Genomic DNA, 15,521 nt, shown 5'->3' on the forward strand with positions numbered 1-15,521 from the left:
GTTACTTCTAGTAATTTGGATATAAATGTGAAGAAAGTAAAGTGGACGAAAAAATAACTTGCGCCGGCAGGGACCGAACCTGCGACCTTCGAATAACGCGTCCGATACTCTACCACTGAGCTACGGCGGCGGTCATCCTCCCGTGCGCCGATCGCAGCCACGGCGGCGTGTGGAACACTCTTTTACTGCCTGTTGGCGTCACGTAGCAAGTGATATTTTTACGAACTGGCAGCTGACCAATAATCCCTCGCATACTACCTGAAGGCATCAAGTCTGCCAGAACGAGACCCTCGCTACGAATGAAGGAAAGAAGGTGACTGAAGAAGGAAGAAGGGTCTTCTGTGCACGGCACACACCCAATGCTACAGGAGATTGACCGAGTATAGTGCATTTTAAGAAAAGGAAAAGCTTGGCACTTGCTGAGCTGGCATATTATATACAATGCCACGTGCTTTGCGGCAGAACACTCGGGGCAGAAATACTCTGTAAAGATAGCTTGCCGTCTGTAAGAACAAGCATTTGGGCGCTAATGCCCTCCGCAGCGCCCGGCACCTGCATGTCATCCATTTGTGAATAACACCATTACTCTGCATTCAGGTGAATGAAAGAAAAACATTGGTATCTTCCGATGATTTACGAAGGCAGTTTATTAATATCAATCGGTTTAAGGGTACGGAAAAAGGCGACTAGGGGTTATCAGAAGACCCGTTGGCTTCCCTCGCTACGTTGCTCTAATTCGCTAACACCTGTGCCCACTGCGCTCCCCACTGGGGCTGTTAACTGTCGCATACCACGCAAAGAACTAGCACATTTGCAAAGAACCACCGACTCCGTCCTGCGCCAGCACTTCTCTCGAATTAAGTGAAACCTCGGTGATACGATCACAGCTCATACGAATTTCGGGCTGATACGAATTTTTCGTTGGTCCCGGCCAAGGCCCATTAGCCTGCAATGCAATGGAGTACGGTTGTTACGAACCAATTTTCACCCAGTGACGTTTGATACGAACGCATGCTACCGCACAGGTACGAAGAGGTGCTGTCCGTGCTGTCCCGGAAGATGCGCCAAGCACGTGCGAGCGCGGGAACGCAAGCGTGGCATGCGCGCCGCACCACCAAATTGTCAGAATCACGGTGTCAGAAAAACACTTTTCTTACGGTCAGAATAAACCTTCAGAGACGCGTCACGACCTCCGAGATTGTGTGCGCGAATCTTTGAAGCTCTTAAGTGCCTCCTTGTGCCTTCGCGTTTAAATTGCAGATGATATTAGCGCCATGCTTCTTTTTCTAACGCGTCGATGCGGGCTACTGTCGTTGTACTGTGTTTACACGTGCATCAGACATCCTATGAAAGGTGCACGAGGACCGAAAGAAGACCAGGACGGTCTTTGCGAAGGAGTCACGCCTCACAGTGTCAACATGCGCGACCGTTGAGGTCGCATGGGCATGGCCGTAAATATCCCAAGAACATCCCCAACACTTCCACGATAACAAAATCATAACACAAGACCGTGGTTCTGTAATTTTGTGGCCTTGATTCATCGCGTCAAAGCGCTTCTTTCGTTACTTGTACTGCAGTACTCCGGGGTCATGCAAAAAAAAAAGATACTAAAATTTTAAAGGGGCTACTGCTGTCGCGGGTCACAACGCACCTGGTTCGTTAATTAAATACGCGCGTACGGGCCATATATTTATGAGTGCTGGTATGATTGCCGACATCTAAAAACTTAGCTGACAATAATTCAGGGTTCTTGCGGACGTTGCTGCGGCCCTGAAAAACAATAAATGAAAATGTACGCCACCTTTCTTTTGTCGCAAGCTAATTTTTCATGCTTTCTGCTGATACGAATTTCGGATGATACGAATATTTTTGGTGGTCCCGTAAGATTCGTATCACCGAGGTTTCACTGCAATTCTTTAATTAGCAGGCGGCAAAAAGACTGCGTACTATATTACGCGAGCCGCATCACAATCGCCTGCTCTTTTGTTTCTCGTCCCTTGGCAAAGGCGCCGAATCAAGCGAGCCTCTCTTTTCACTACAGAAGATAAGGCTTCATTTTATCGCAGTGTATTACCGCTTCCACTCGTCCATTTTGTTTCCTCGGAGCTGCGCAATACGACAAACGATTGTTGGTCATGTTGAGGCGTTGCACGATATAGGAGAAATAGCGAAAATAACTTCCCCGAAGAACGGCGATCGACGGACGCGATGAAAATTCCGTGCTGCGGTGAAGACAGCACACGAAGCATACTGAACTGCGCCGATTCGACAGAGCATGGAATCGCGAAAACATCGCGACCTATCCACAGTGTCTACGACCAAGCAGAATTACGAGAGAGAGCGTCGGTGAACATGATGAAAGCAAACGCGTATCGCCCTTATACGTGATCGCATTACGTCAAGGCGAGAGGTAAAGGTGTGAATTACTTAACCATTAATGTTAACCAAACATTTCTGGCCAATATGTCGAGTTTCGGAAGTCACGTGTTAGGACGATATCGGCGAGGGAAAAAACGAAAGGTACGACATGGTCAAGTAGCTAAAGCATCCGCCTATATGCGGGAGGCACCGGGTTCGATACCCAGTGCCGCCCGGCACCCTCCCCCAACGACGCTTAGCCATGCTCCCTTAGGGGTTGCAGAAATAGGCAGCTTTCCAATCCTTAATTAAACCACCACTACTGCTGCAACCTCCCGCGGCGGGCGGCGTCACGTGATACCCTCTCCTGTGTAGCTTATTCACATCAACCATGGCATGCAGCACAATTGTGGCGGCATTGGTAATAATAATAATTGTAGGGGTCTAACGTCCCGAAAACACGATTTGATTATGAGAGACACCGTAGTGGAGGGCTCCGGAAAATTTGACCATCTGGTGTTCTTTAACGTGCACCTAGACCTAAGCACACGGGCCTCAAGCATTTTCGCCTCCATCGAAAATGCGGCCGCCGCGGCCGGGATTCGATCCCGCGAGCTGCGGGTTCAGCAGTCCAGCACCATAACCACTAGACCACCGTTGCGGGTGTGGCGGCATTGAAGGCAGTGGTTTTGTAATGGCTCCAATAAATTTCCTTCGTATTTGTGATAGTGAGCGTTGTGACGTCACTCACGCTTTCCTGGGTGCGCACAGCTGGGTTGCGTATATACGGCTTGACGCGGTGTCCGGCGTTTGTTTTGCCGGCATTTCTTGCGTTCCTATCAGATACGCCGAGAAGCTATTTCGTGTACGATATCTTTATACCACCGCGATAAGAACTTTCATTGGTGCTCGTTCGCAAAGTCTCCGGCGCGTGATAGCCTGACTTCTGAAGGAAAAACTTGTAGCGCAGAGCAACACACGGACAGACAGAGAGGACGGGACTGGCGCTAACTTCCAACTTCCCGTCGTCTCTGTCTGTCCGTGTGTTGCTCTGCGCTACAATTTTTTTCTTCAGAAGTCATGAACCAACTAGCCCGACAAAACGCATTGATAGCGTGACGCACGTTGGGAAACGCCACACGCCATTCAGCGAGCATTCAACAATTTTTTCGCTTGGTTTGTCGACTGTGCAACGCTGACAACGCGAGCGCAGTGGCATTTTCACGACGACGCGATGTAGGCGGTGTCTCCGAAGTGATGCCGAGGATTTGTCCATGTCGCGCCAAGTCTTGTCAAAAGCAGGCGCCATGGCAGCCGCGCTCTCAGAGCAAACAGAAAAAGCGTGCACCGGTGACTAGGGGCGCGCGATTGCTCGTCCCGTATACGTGTGTGTACGCTGAGCCTTTCAGGCTCCTCAGAGTCCTCAGCACTGCACCGAATAAGCGACAACACTGAGAGGGCGGTCTCTTATCAGGTGCGCAGCTTGCAGCTGTGCCGCCACCTTGCGGACTCCGATTGCGCGATTCGTCCGCTGCTGCTGCTGCCCGCCTGCTGCTAACAATGGGGCTCAGTGACAGGGTTCCTTTTCTCCGGCCGGCGTTATGCCGCACGTCTGGAGATCCCGTCACACCGCAAGAAGAAAAACAACACAGAATTCTTCGGGCTCGCTGGACAAGCAGGTGTGATTTCGACTCCGGCATCGAATAGGAGTGTACGCTTGCGATCGCCAATGCGTGCGCGAGTGTGCGGCTACCTACTGCGTCTGACTGGCGTGATCGTTGACTGAATGGATTCGTCTTCCAGCACGCTCGACAGTAGCGGCTCTCCGACGTTGATTGCAGGTGAGGTGCGTTGTGTTGACATTACGCGGTCAGCACATTGCTTATATAAACGCGCGCCCCGCGTATCAGCGGAAGACGCGGACTGCTCGGTGAGCTTCGTTTCCCGCTTCCGTTCGCTTCGTTGGCTCGTGAAGGCGTGAAGCGTTTGTCTGCCGGCGTGATAAGAACTCCGATGGGTCGTATAGCATCGGGGGTGAGCACATACACAATATCTGCTCGCTGCGACTGACAGTAGTGATCGCTCTGATATCGCGAAGGAAAGGAAAAAAGGAAACACGGATTGACGTTTTGAACTGATTGCACGTACGGGTGTTCTCAGAATAGTGAAAGAGTGAAAGCAAACTGTTGCTTAATTACCAGCCAATGGTGACAGTACAGTAAATACATTATATAGTAAGTGTCGGGGTCTTACGTCCCAAAACCACGTGTGATTATGAGGAATGCCATGGTGAAGGGCTTCGGAAATTTCGGCCGTCTGGTGTTTTTTAACGCGCACTGACATCGCAAAGTACATACATGTGCACGCGCCTCTAGGATTTCGCCTCCATCGAAAAGCGACCGCCGCGGCCGTGATCGATCCCGCGACTTTCGGGTTAGCAGCCGAGCACTTTAAAACACCAGCGAGGTAGACCACTTGTAAAAGAGTCAAAGCAAACTTTTGTTGAATTACCAGCCAATTGTGACTGTGGACCCGATACATTGTACAACGCTGTCATTGCTGGCATTCAACAGATAGCGAGCGATATCTTTGGAAATTATTGAGAATAGCATTTTCTGCGCAGTGAAAGCACAATGTATGCATACAATACGAACTGACTGAACGTGTTGTGGGTCGCCGTATGTTATGCTTCTACTCTACGACATGTTTGCGCGTAATTTTTCAAAAATAAGATGAAGTTGTATGCAGTTTGCTCGAAGCCTACCATATATACCCGCGTATTGCCAGCAGTGACTATAACGTTGGCTATCCGCCGCTGCTCTTACAATGTAGAGTAGGGTAGAACCGTGTATCAGTGGCACACGCCACGCTGGGGCACGGGTCAAAGAATAACACGTGCGTGATAATATGCCTCGGCCCCACTCCACGAAACGCTCTGGGCACTGCAGCAGTTTGTTTCTGTAAGGGAAATTAGGCAGAAATATGTTTAGGACAATTTTTTCCTGGGCCGTTTACGTCCTGTTATGGGGTAAGATTAGCGATGCCCGATAACTGACCGAAATAAAGAAACACAGCAACAAAAGCAAAACAAATAGGCAGACAAAACAAAGTAAAAAAAACATGCCAAAAATTAATGGGAGTAAAAATAACAAAACCAAGTCATAACTTAAAAGCACACAAATACACAGCTAAATGAAAGTCCAAAGTACGAGGTTGCAACGTATACATACTTCACAGGCACTTAAAAATTATATATTTTCTTCGCAAACTCTCTAATAATATCTGGAATTTTACGTGCCAGAACAACGATGTGATTATCAGCCACGCCGTAGTGGAGGGCTCCGGAAATTTCGACCATCTGGTATTCTTTAATGAGCATGCACTGACATCGTACAGTATAGACCGCCGCGTCCGGGATCGAACCCGCGACCTTCGGGTCAGTATGCCGGGCACCGTAACCATTGTACCACTGAGGCGGACCTTCGCAAGATCTCAATTCAGCGATTCAGTTGTCTACCAAAGTTATTTTCAAGTTTTGTGCGCTACTTTAAGTGACGGAAAAGTTCCGTGAAAAGCATCAGTAAACGGAACTTCTAACAACAACAAAAAACTGCCTCCATGCGCAATATTTTTCTGCACACAATTGTACGCCGAGCTTCCCGCGATCGGAACCTCGGTATTAACGCGATAGCGTTAAAGAGCTCGTATCGCAGAAATTGCGCTGTCGGCGTCGGGGCCGTTGGTTGTGAGCGAAAAATCATCATCATGTCCGTGACCGAAAAATCGAAAAAGCTGCAAATAAAATAAATAATAAAAATGTTGGGTCCGAATGAGAATCGAACCCAGGCCGTTTGCGTGGCAAGCAGGTGTTCTACCACACAGCCACGCCTCTGCTTGGAGCTGCACTGAAAGTAACTTTCGTGCTTCCCAAAAATACGCGTCCTGTATACAGGTGTCACAGTACGAGATGTAATATCGCAGTAATATTGCGTGGTACAAGCGTACATTGCCATAGGGCGTCACACCATGCCAATATCATAACGACTTCGTGGCTTAAAGACAGCCACCCATTACAAAAGGCGCACACATTAGTGCGCGTATTCCCTTAAGACTACGTAGTGGGTGCATCGCAACTTCGAAGAAGTTTCTCGCGCATAATTGCTACTGGTTTAAAGCATGCTACCCATTACATAAGGCACACGCCTTAGTGGGCGCATTCTGTTAAACCCTCGTAGTGTTCGAACTGCGCAGTAGGAACAGAATATCGCTATCGCGTTCAGCTCTTAAAGGCGAAGCTTAAGCGTCCCCCAATTTTTGTCCTCTGTCCATCTTCTCACAGATACGAGCTGTCTACGTGTGCTTGAGTGAAAAGAAAAAAAAAAGAAATTCCGTCAAAATGTAGCCTGATGCATATGCTGTTATGTCATGGCCTCCGAGATTAGCCGGCGCCTCGGCGCCGGCTAATCTCGGAGGCCATGGTTATGTTCTGCCAGTACTGACGCGAAAGTGGCATTTTTGAAATAACTTTTACATACACGCGCAGCCAATTTCATGACTGTGCCCGCCACGGTGGCCTATTGGTTATGGATGGTGCTCGACCCAAAGGTAGCGGGATCGAATCCAGGCCGCGGTGGCCGCATTTCTGGATGTAGGCGAAAATGCTGGAGGCCCGTATTTACTTAGATATAGGGGCACGTTCAAGAACTCCAGGTGGTCGAAATTTCCGGTGCCTTCCACTACGGCGTCCCTCATACGACGCCGCAGTGTCCCTCACACCACTACGGCGTCCCTCATACGACGCCTTCCACTACGACGCCGCAGTGGAGGGCTCCGGAAATTTCTACCACCTGGGGTTATTTAACGTGCACCTAAATCTAAGTACACACTGGCCTCTAGCATGGCGGACAACTACGCCACCAAAATCGGCTGTTGTGATCTCATAACAGCTTTCACTGTAATAACCGCTAAACCACCGCGGCGATTATACTGCCTGCATGCCTCGCAAGGATATATATCCGCCTGCAAGCGACAAAACGTCCTATACTCCTGTCTTACGCGAGAACTTCATTTCATTCCTGCGAACTTGTTAATTCCATCGATCCACCTATAACTTTGTGCCGACCTCGGCTGCATTTTTCATCCCTTCGTATCCGTGCCGTCGTTCTATGTGGCCTTCGGTTATCTTCCCTACGCATTACGTGATCCGTCCCATGTCTACATTTTTATCCTATAGTGTCAACAAGGATATCAGCTACCCATGTCTGCTCTATGATCCACTCTACTCTGTTCTTATCTTTTTGATATTGCGCCCTGCATTTGTTCGTTCCATTGGGTGCTGCGTGGTCCGTCATTTATTCCAGAATCCTTTCGTTATCTTCCAAGTTTCTGCCCCGTATGTTTGAACTGCTAAAATGCAATAGTTGAACTTACAACTCAAGCATCGGAATTTTGATTTCAGTGCTATATTAAGTTATAACTGGGGGGTGGGAACTTAGTCAAGCGGCTAGTCGCTTTTTTTTCTCACCCCCTCCATCCACACTGTATTGGTGGGAATAAATTTATTATTATTATTATTATTATTATTATTATTATTATTATTATTATTATTATTATTATTATTATTATTATTATTATTATTATTATATTACTTATGGTATGTCTCGTGGATAAGCGTCTGCATTATTTCGACGCGACAGCGTTAAAGAGCTCGTTTCGCAGAACCACAATTGAAATTAATCTGACATAACGCCTGTATCGTAGGAGTACATATGTAGTGTTTGCTGGTTTGTTAACGCGATAGCGTTAAAGAGCTCAGAAATTCCGCCGTCGGCGTCGGCGCCGGCACCGTTGGTTGTGAGCGAAAAATCATCATCTTGTCCGTGACCGAAAAATCGAAAAAGCTGCAAATAAAATAAATAATAAAAATGTTGGGTCCGAGTGAGAATCGAACCCAGGCCGTCTGCGTGGCAAGCAGGTGTTCTACCACACAGCCACGCCTCTGCTTGGAGCTGCACTGAAAGTAACTTTGATGCTTCCCAAAAATACGCGTCCTGTATACAGGTGTCACAGTGCGAGATGTAATATCGCAGTAATATTGCGTGGTACAAGCGTACATTGCCATCGGGCGTCACACCACGTCAATATCATAACGACTTGGTGGTTTTAAAGACAGCCACCCATTACAAAAGGCACACACATTACTGCGCGTGTTCCCTTAAGACTACGTAGTGGGTGCATCGCAGCTTCGAAAAAGATTCTCGCGCATAATTGCTCCTGGTTTAAAGCATGCTACCCATTACACAAGGCACACACCTTATTGCGCGCATTCTGTTCAACACTCGTAGTGTTCGAAGTGCGCACTAGGGGCAGGATATTGCTATCGCGTTCAACTCTTAAAGGCGAAGCTTAAGCGTCCCCCAATTTTTATAAAATTATATAGCCAGCACTACAACCATAATTGACATTGCACCGACATTACGCCTGCATAGGCTGTTTTTCCAAAGCAGTTTCTAGAGCTGGCGTGGCTCTTTGGTAGAATACCTGACTGTCACGCAGAACGTTAGGGTTGGATTCCGGCTGGGATCCTTATTTTTATTCTTTGCATTCGTCTGGTCAACTCTGCTGATGTCGGTTTTTCTTACCGCTCTCGCATTTAAATTACCAATATATGTTCCCGCCGTTCCTGGGTAGACATAAACTGTCAATCACCTGCAGTGTGGCGCATACCCGTACACCACGCCCCGCGGTAAACGGGTATGTGCCACATGTCATGGAGTTTCCTAAAGGTTGTAGGAAATTGTAGTATTGTAGGAAACTCTATGCCACACGTGTCTGGAGATAGATAGATAGATAGATAGATAGATAGATAGATAGATAGATAGATAGATAGATAGATAGATAGATAGATAGATAGATAGATAGATAGATAGATAGATAGATAGATAGATAGATAGATAGATAGATAGATAGATAGATAGATAGACTCACAGTGCCTTAGGTTCGCTAAATTAGTCGCATTTAAAAGCTCCGGGTTCGAGTGAGAATCGAACCCAGGCCGTCTGCGTGGCAGGCAGGTGTTCTACCACAGAGCCACGCTATTTCTTGAAACAGCGTCGGAAAAAAAAAAAAAAAACACTAACTTCATGTAGTGGAAGGAGTCTCCTTAGCAAATGTAATATTGCGTGGCAGACGCATAGAATCGCACCAGGCGCCAAAACATGTGAATTGCGTAATGAGTGGGTGTTTTAAAGGCTCGCCCATTACAAAGCGCTCAGACATATGTAATCATCATCGTCAGCAAAAGCATAAACAAAGTGAACAGCTGCGTAGGTTCGCGTGTTGCCTTACGGACGCGTAGCGGGCCCTTCGCTGATTCGCAGAAGTAATTACGGCGTAGTGGACACTTAACAACTGTACTTGCAGTAGGCATTCTAGGATACCTTGAAACGGCCAGTGTTACGCGCACAGTCGTTCGTTTCCTTACGGCACTGTTGAGGCATGCATTGTGAATCGAAGCTAGGCTAGCAATTGAGAAGGTGATGCGCACGGGGCCCGAATACATTCCACGCTTGAAGGCGAAGCTCAAGCGTCCTCCAAGTTTTTATAGTATACCTAACCTACACGTCGCCAATGTTGTTGCAAGAAGCTAAGACGAATAGAGACCCGAGTGCACAAACTTGGAAGGACTTTTAAAATGGCTCGTTCTTAGACTAGTTGGTTGATGAAGCGGTTGTATAGAGCTAAATAAAAGGAACGCGAATTCAGGTCCTGTACTGCGCGTCTCATACTCCTTGTACTCGGCGTTCTACAATAGCTTCATCTTGAAGGACACCGTGCGACAACCGCGCGATGGCGACGCCTCTTCCGTCTTCTATTGTGCTCATGCGAGCTCGGCCATTGTCGACAACGTTGACGAGGATAGTCGGTGCAGGTTTACAGATACCTTAAACAAACGGGCGATTAGAAAGAAAGAAAGAAAAAGAAATAATGGAAGAGAACTCCATCACCGGACTGGCAATGAAAGAAAACCAGGGTTGGATTTTAGTTTTTTAATTTCTTTTTGACATCCTGGCTGTCGCGTCGTACATTAGATTTTAAAAATTTATGTATTTTTTGCTTCTCTTAAAGTTTTTGTCACCATGATATGCTTGCTTCTTCCTCACGTTTTTTTTTTTTTTTAGTGTTTCTTTGTTTCGCTTTTTTTTTTTCTTGCCGTTTGTGGGCAGGAATTCCGTAATGTTAACTTCTGTGATTTGAATCATGTAGATCCTCTTTGCTTCTAGCATACCTTTCGCTATTTGAATGCTGTTACACCATCATTCAACTGTCTCTTTGAAAGGCTGTTGTACATAAACATAAAACATATTGCAAACGATTAGGAACAATTCATTGCAAATGATTAGGAATGACGGAGTGCTAAGGAAACGCTGGCGTTGAACAATAGTCAACGATGAAAGATTAACAATAGAGGGAGGATATTGATAAGGTTCGGAGCAATGACAGCAATGTAAAACGCCGGGTTGTGACGAAACTGTTATGTATTGTCAGGATACTCTCAATCTTATACGCCTTTCGGCAGACTTGCTATCCGTCATGCGCGTTGCACTGTGTACAAACGTAGCAGAGGCACGCTTATCGCTGCAGTTCTAGGTTTAACACCTTACGTGGCCCACATTTCGCAATGAAGAATGGGCGAAAACTTAAGTGCGTCTGGTGTTATGGAACAAAGGATTCATTTCGGCTGAATGCTCTGTCTCTTTATCGGTGGAGCGCGACCACGAAGAATTTTGGAGATCCCGAAAAATTCAACGTTCTGATTTGGTTGCCCCAGCCGATCTTCAGCTTCACCACCTCTAAAAGATCAATCGTGTCTGGAGTTTTAAGTGCCAAAAGCAAGATACGATTACGAGGCAAGTCGTAGTAAACGACGTCCGGAATACGTCTGAGGACGCGGGTTTCCTTAACGTGTGCCTAAATCAAAGCACGCGGGCGTTCTTCGATATCGCACCCGTCGAAATACGGCCGTCTTTGCCGGGAACCGAAACCGCACCTTCGGGCTTAGCAGCGCGACTGTTAGACTCTATACACGAAGCAAATTTGTATGTGTATTTATTTAGTACTATAGTACTATGCCTCAAGGCAGGCTTTCCAAATTTAAAGAAAGTGAGAGAGAGAAAGAACCGCCGAAGCCCTTCCAAAGGAGAACGGTGTGCGGTGTTTTATGTGGTAATAAAGACGATATTGGCAAAAAAATGAAGTGTATCATTGGCTTTTCATAACCTCTCCTGAATTTCCCCCTTCGCTTTTCGGTCCCTGTCGGCATTCCATTTCTGTAAAAGTGAAAGTTAAATGCCGTAGATGACACGTTCGAGACCTCTAGAAGCACCGACTGCTACACGAAATCAGTGTACGACTTCCGTGACCGTGGAGATTTATGGCGTAGTATCAGTATGACAGCGGCGTCGATAGCAAAGAGCTGCTATTGATTAACAGTTTGACACAAAACCGCTCGCTTCGTCTCCGGTCTGTGGCGTCGCGTCGTCTGCTACAAGCATCGCGCTGCGCAGACGCGCCGCCTGCCCGCTTTCGTTTTCTTCTGTTACTGCGCTGGTATCGATGGCCGGACGAAGCGCGGCTGGCGCGGCCAAAGTGGAACGGGGAAAAGCTGCCGCCGCTGCACAAACACGGGACGACGACGAAAACAAAAACGATAGCGATGCCGGCGATAGCCGTGGCGTGGCGCTGCGAGCGTCAGTGTTCTCGCGCCCGCGGCCCGTGCGGCAGCTGCCAAGGCAGCACAGGTGGCACCGGGGCGAAAAAACATGGCAGCACCGGACAGCCCGGTGCGGTCGCCCCAAAACTCAGAGGACGCCCGACTCCGAGTCCTAGAAATCATCGCCGAAGACGTCGCGGCCGCCGACCTCCAGTGGTCCCTCTTTGTGGCCGCGCTGCGCTCGTACCGCTACGACACCGTGCTGCGACCGTTCCCGACGTCGTTCGCCGATCAGGCGACGGACACGAAGCGCATCGACGAGCTTCGCGACGTGGCTGCCAGGGTTCCTCCGCTCGGCGCCCTGTTGCCCGCGGGCTCCGCCGCCAAGTCGTCGACCTCGGCGGCGACAGGTCCGAAGGGAGTGCCCCGAGAGTCCTGGGAGCTTCTGCTATGGGTGCTCACGTGCGGCGGCGTCCGCCTTAGGTCCCGAAAGAAGGAGGACGTGCCCGAACTGAATGGCGACTCGGCCGTCGACGTTGTCTTCGAAGTCGAGCATAGCCTGCAGGCCGACCGGCGTTTCGAAGGAACCCGCGGGGACCGCGAGGTCTTCTTCGCTTACCACGGTTCGCGGCTCGACAACTTCCACTCCATCCTCCACAACGGCCTGCTGGCGCACATGAACAAGAACGCGCTGTTCGGCTCCGGCACGTACTTGTCGAGTGAGCTGAGCGTCTCGGCCACCTTCAGTCCGGCCGGCTACGGCTGGCAGCACTCGCTCGTGAGCCCCGAGCTCTCCTGCGTGGCGATGTGCGAGGTGATCGACCATCCGGACGTCAAGTGCCAGGACAGGGCCAGGAGCAAGCCCTCCAGGGCCTACGCCCGGGACTCGATGGCGGGCATGGTTCCGGAGAGGTACTACCTCGTGCAAAACGACTCCGTGGTTCGCGTCAAGTACCTGCTGGTGTACACCGCGACGCAGCCGGCGCCGCCGCCAGCGCCGGACATCTTGCCGGCGGGCATGGTGATGAGGTCCGCGGACCGGGCCTACTACTCGCCCGGCTGGCAAGACTTTCTGCGCAAGAACAAGTCGTGGCTCATGGTTGCCGCGTACGCGGCGTTGCTGTGCGGCATCGGGCTGTCCAGCTCGCGCGTGGGTCACAACCTCATGCTCAAGCTATTCTATCGGTGACGAAAAAAAGAACGAAAGCCTGACGCCGGCGGTCACGCAATGTCCACATCTGTGTCCGGCACCTGTCAACGAGGACCAAAAATTAAGATTGAAGGGCGTCCGGAGCTAACCTCGCGCTTAGAAGGGAGCGCGAGTTTCGATGTTCCTATAGGAGCTCAAGGGAACAGCTGAGAAAAATCGACGTTGGAGGCAGATACCCGATCTCAAATGTCAATTTCCTCATTTTTTTTTTCGCGCTGCACTAGTCGACAATTATTTTACGAGAGACACTTTGAGACTTCTGATCAGTATTACAAATGTGCGACAGGGTGCGGCACTGAAAATGCCGCTGTGATATAAATTAATGGTGCCATCTGACGATGCGGTGTCTTGGCCACTGCCACTGATTCGCATCTATACAGTATACATATATATAGTTCATGAAGTGCCTTGTTGAGTGGCTGGGGGGCTGAACGTTAGCCTGAAATTGATAAACCAGCATGTGTCCTCCTTTATAAAGCTGTTTACTGCGCTGCAAGCGAAAGTTACAGTCGTTGGAGAGAGTGAAGTTGTACTTTGATCTTGCTCAAAGGTTTCGCGTCTAGATGTTGGCCCGTTCTTTTGCAATCAAGCGAAAGTTGTCGTCGTTAGAGTTGTGCTCCGAAATTGCTCAAAACGTTTGACGTCTAGATGCCGCCACGTTATGTTGGAATTCTCCGTTTGCCCGTCATGTTGAATGTGGTACGTTTTGTATACAACGACGTCCAAGTCGTCTCACAGCCCATTCGCATGTATACACAATCGTTTTAAGGCGTAAATGCAGGTGGAACGCCGGACTAGACGTCATTTTTAGTATTTCCATTATTTGCCTACGCTTTTAAGGGAATCTTGCATCTCTCACACGTATGGATGCGCTTTTACTTTTTAAACGATTATTGCAACCTCGCTACCGAGCTACACCATTGTGCTGAATATGCTTCAATATCTTCTCTTTCATCTTCGCGGAAGCACTGCGAGTCTCGAATTTACGAGCTTCTGCGCTTCGTGTCTGCAGTGCCACGAATGGACGCCGTAAACTTAACAGCTGCTCCGCGCTGTTCGACGAGCCATTTTATATACGCGTACGAAGTCTAAACAGCTTCCATTGAAAAAGTCTCGCGACGCGGCTGCGCGGTAACATTTTTCTTCCACGCCCTTTAGTTCGAAGCTCTGTCGTTGAATACTACGTGCCATTAATTGCTCTGTAAATAAAAACAATGAAACAGAGAACTAAATAAACTCCGTGTATATTTTGCTCGCTTTCGTATGCCCCTTCTTCCGACTGTACCGTGTTATTCATTTATTCATCATTAATATAGATAGGCATCGCGAAGTTGCAAAACTTGCATGGAGATGAGTAATTAACACGTCATTGGACGCATGACAATGACGCACGTCCACGTATACGCGAGGTTAATATAGGAAATAATCGGAAAGAAAAACGCAACCAGAGATTACCAACAAGTGAAACATGTACTGCTCAAGAATAATTAAGATTTCTAAGAATAAAAGTTGCGGACCATTAAAGATGGTTAGAGCATAAAAAGAGGAGCCTTGGACAAATACACAGGTACATGCGTAGCCAACAGCATAGCCAGCAAAGCGCAGACTACTTACCTTGAGTAAGGCGAAATTTGGGTTACTCCGTTAAACTCTTTGAAACTGAGTATATCATGTCCAGGAATTCGGGACATCGACAACTAGCGCCATCTGTTGTGTTGGCTGCTAAGTGGCACCGTCACTCAATGGGAACCGACCTTTGAACATTTATTGTAGTGTAACGCTTGAATGTACGCTTAAATCACTTCGTCCATAGCATATGGGTGTCATTATGCCACAGTACGAGAAGTTTTGCTTTATTCCCATTAGCTTCCTGGGTTCGAGAGCCACTTTTATGTGCTATGTGAAACTCCATAGGAGATAATTTAAAAATTTATATAAAAACAATGCGTTCTCACCTGCTTAAATCACTGAAGGGACCCAATCTCGATGATTCAATATTCGTACCTGTGAAGTTTAGCGGATGTCGGCGGAGTTTCTGAGGTTCGACGGGAACTTTTGTCTAATGTGCATTGCAGCGAAACCACCTTATAGGGGTGCATACGCTTCATAGTGTTTACGGTTGCCCTAAAACAGGTGAAAATGTCAGTGTTTTTATATAATCTTGTTTTTCTTGAAGCTGCTAAAGATATGGAGGGTATGAATACTGTGGAGGTCTTAAGTTGTTAATTAGCAATGAAAAGT

At 48.2% G+C, this 15,521-nt stretch overlaps 1 protein-coding gene across 1 annotated transcript; it reads left to right on the plus strand.

Annotated features, from left to right (window-relative positions):
* The first annotated feature begins 12,132 nt into the window (after positions 1 to 12,132).
* On the plus strand, positions 12,133 to 14,911 carry LOC119404828 (protein mono-ADP-ribosyltransferase PARP16). Its single transcript, XM_037671501.2, has one exon. It carries the CDS (start codon positions 12,180 to 12,182, stop codon positions 13,257 to 13,259), a length of 1,080 nt encoding a protein of 359 aa, XP_037527429.1. The 5' UTR covers positions 12,133 to 12,179; the 3' UTR covers positions 13,260 to 14,911.
* The last annotated feature ends 610 nt before the right edge of the window (positions 14,912 to 15,521 follow it).

This window comes from Rhipicephalus sanguineus, chromosome 9 (assembly GCF_013339695.2).
Source record: "Rhipicephalus sanguineus isolate Rsan-2018 chromosome 9, BIME_Rsan_1.4, whole genome shotgun sequence".
Classification (NCBI taxonomy): domain Eukaryota; kingdom Metazoa; phylum Arthropoda; class Arachnida; order Ixodida; family Ixodidae; genus Rhipicephalus; species Rhipicephalus sanguineus.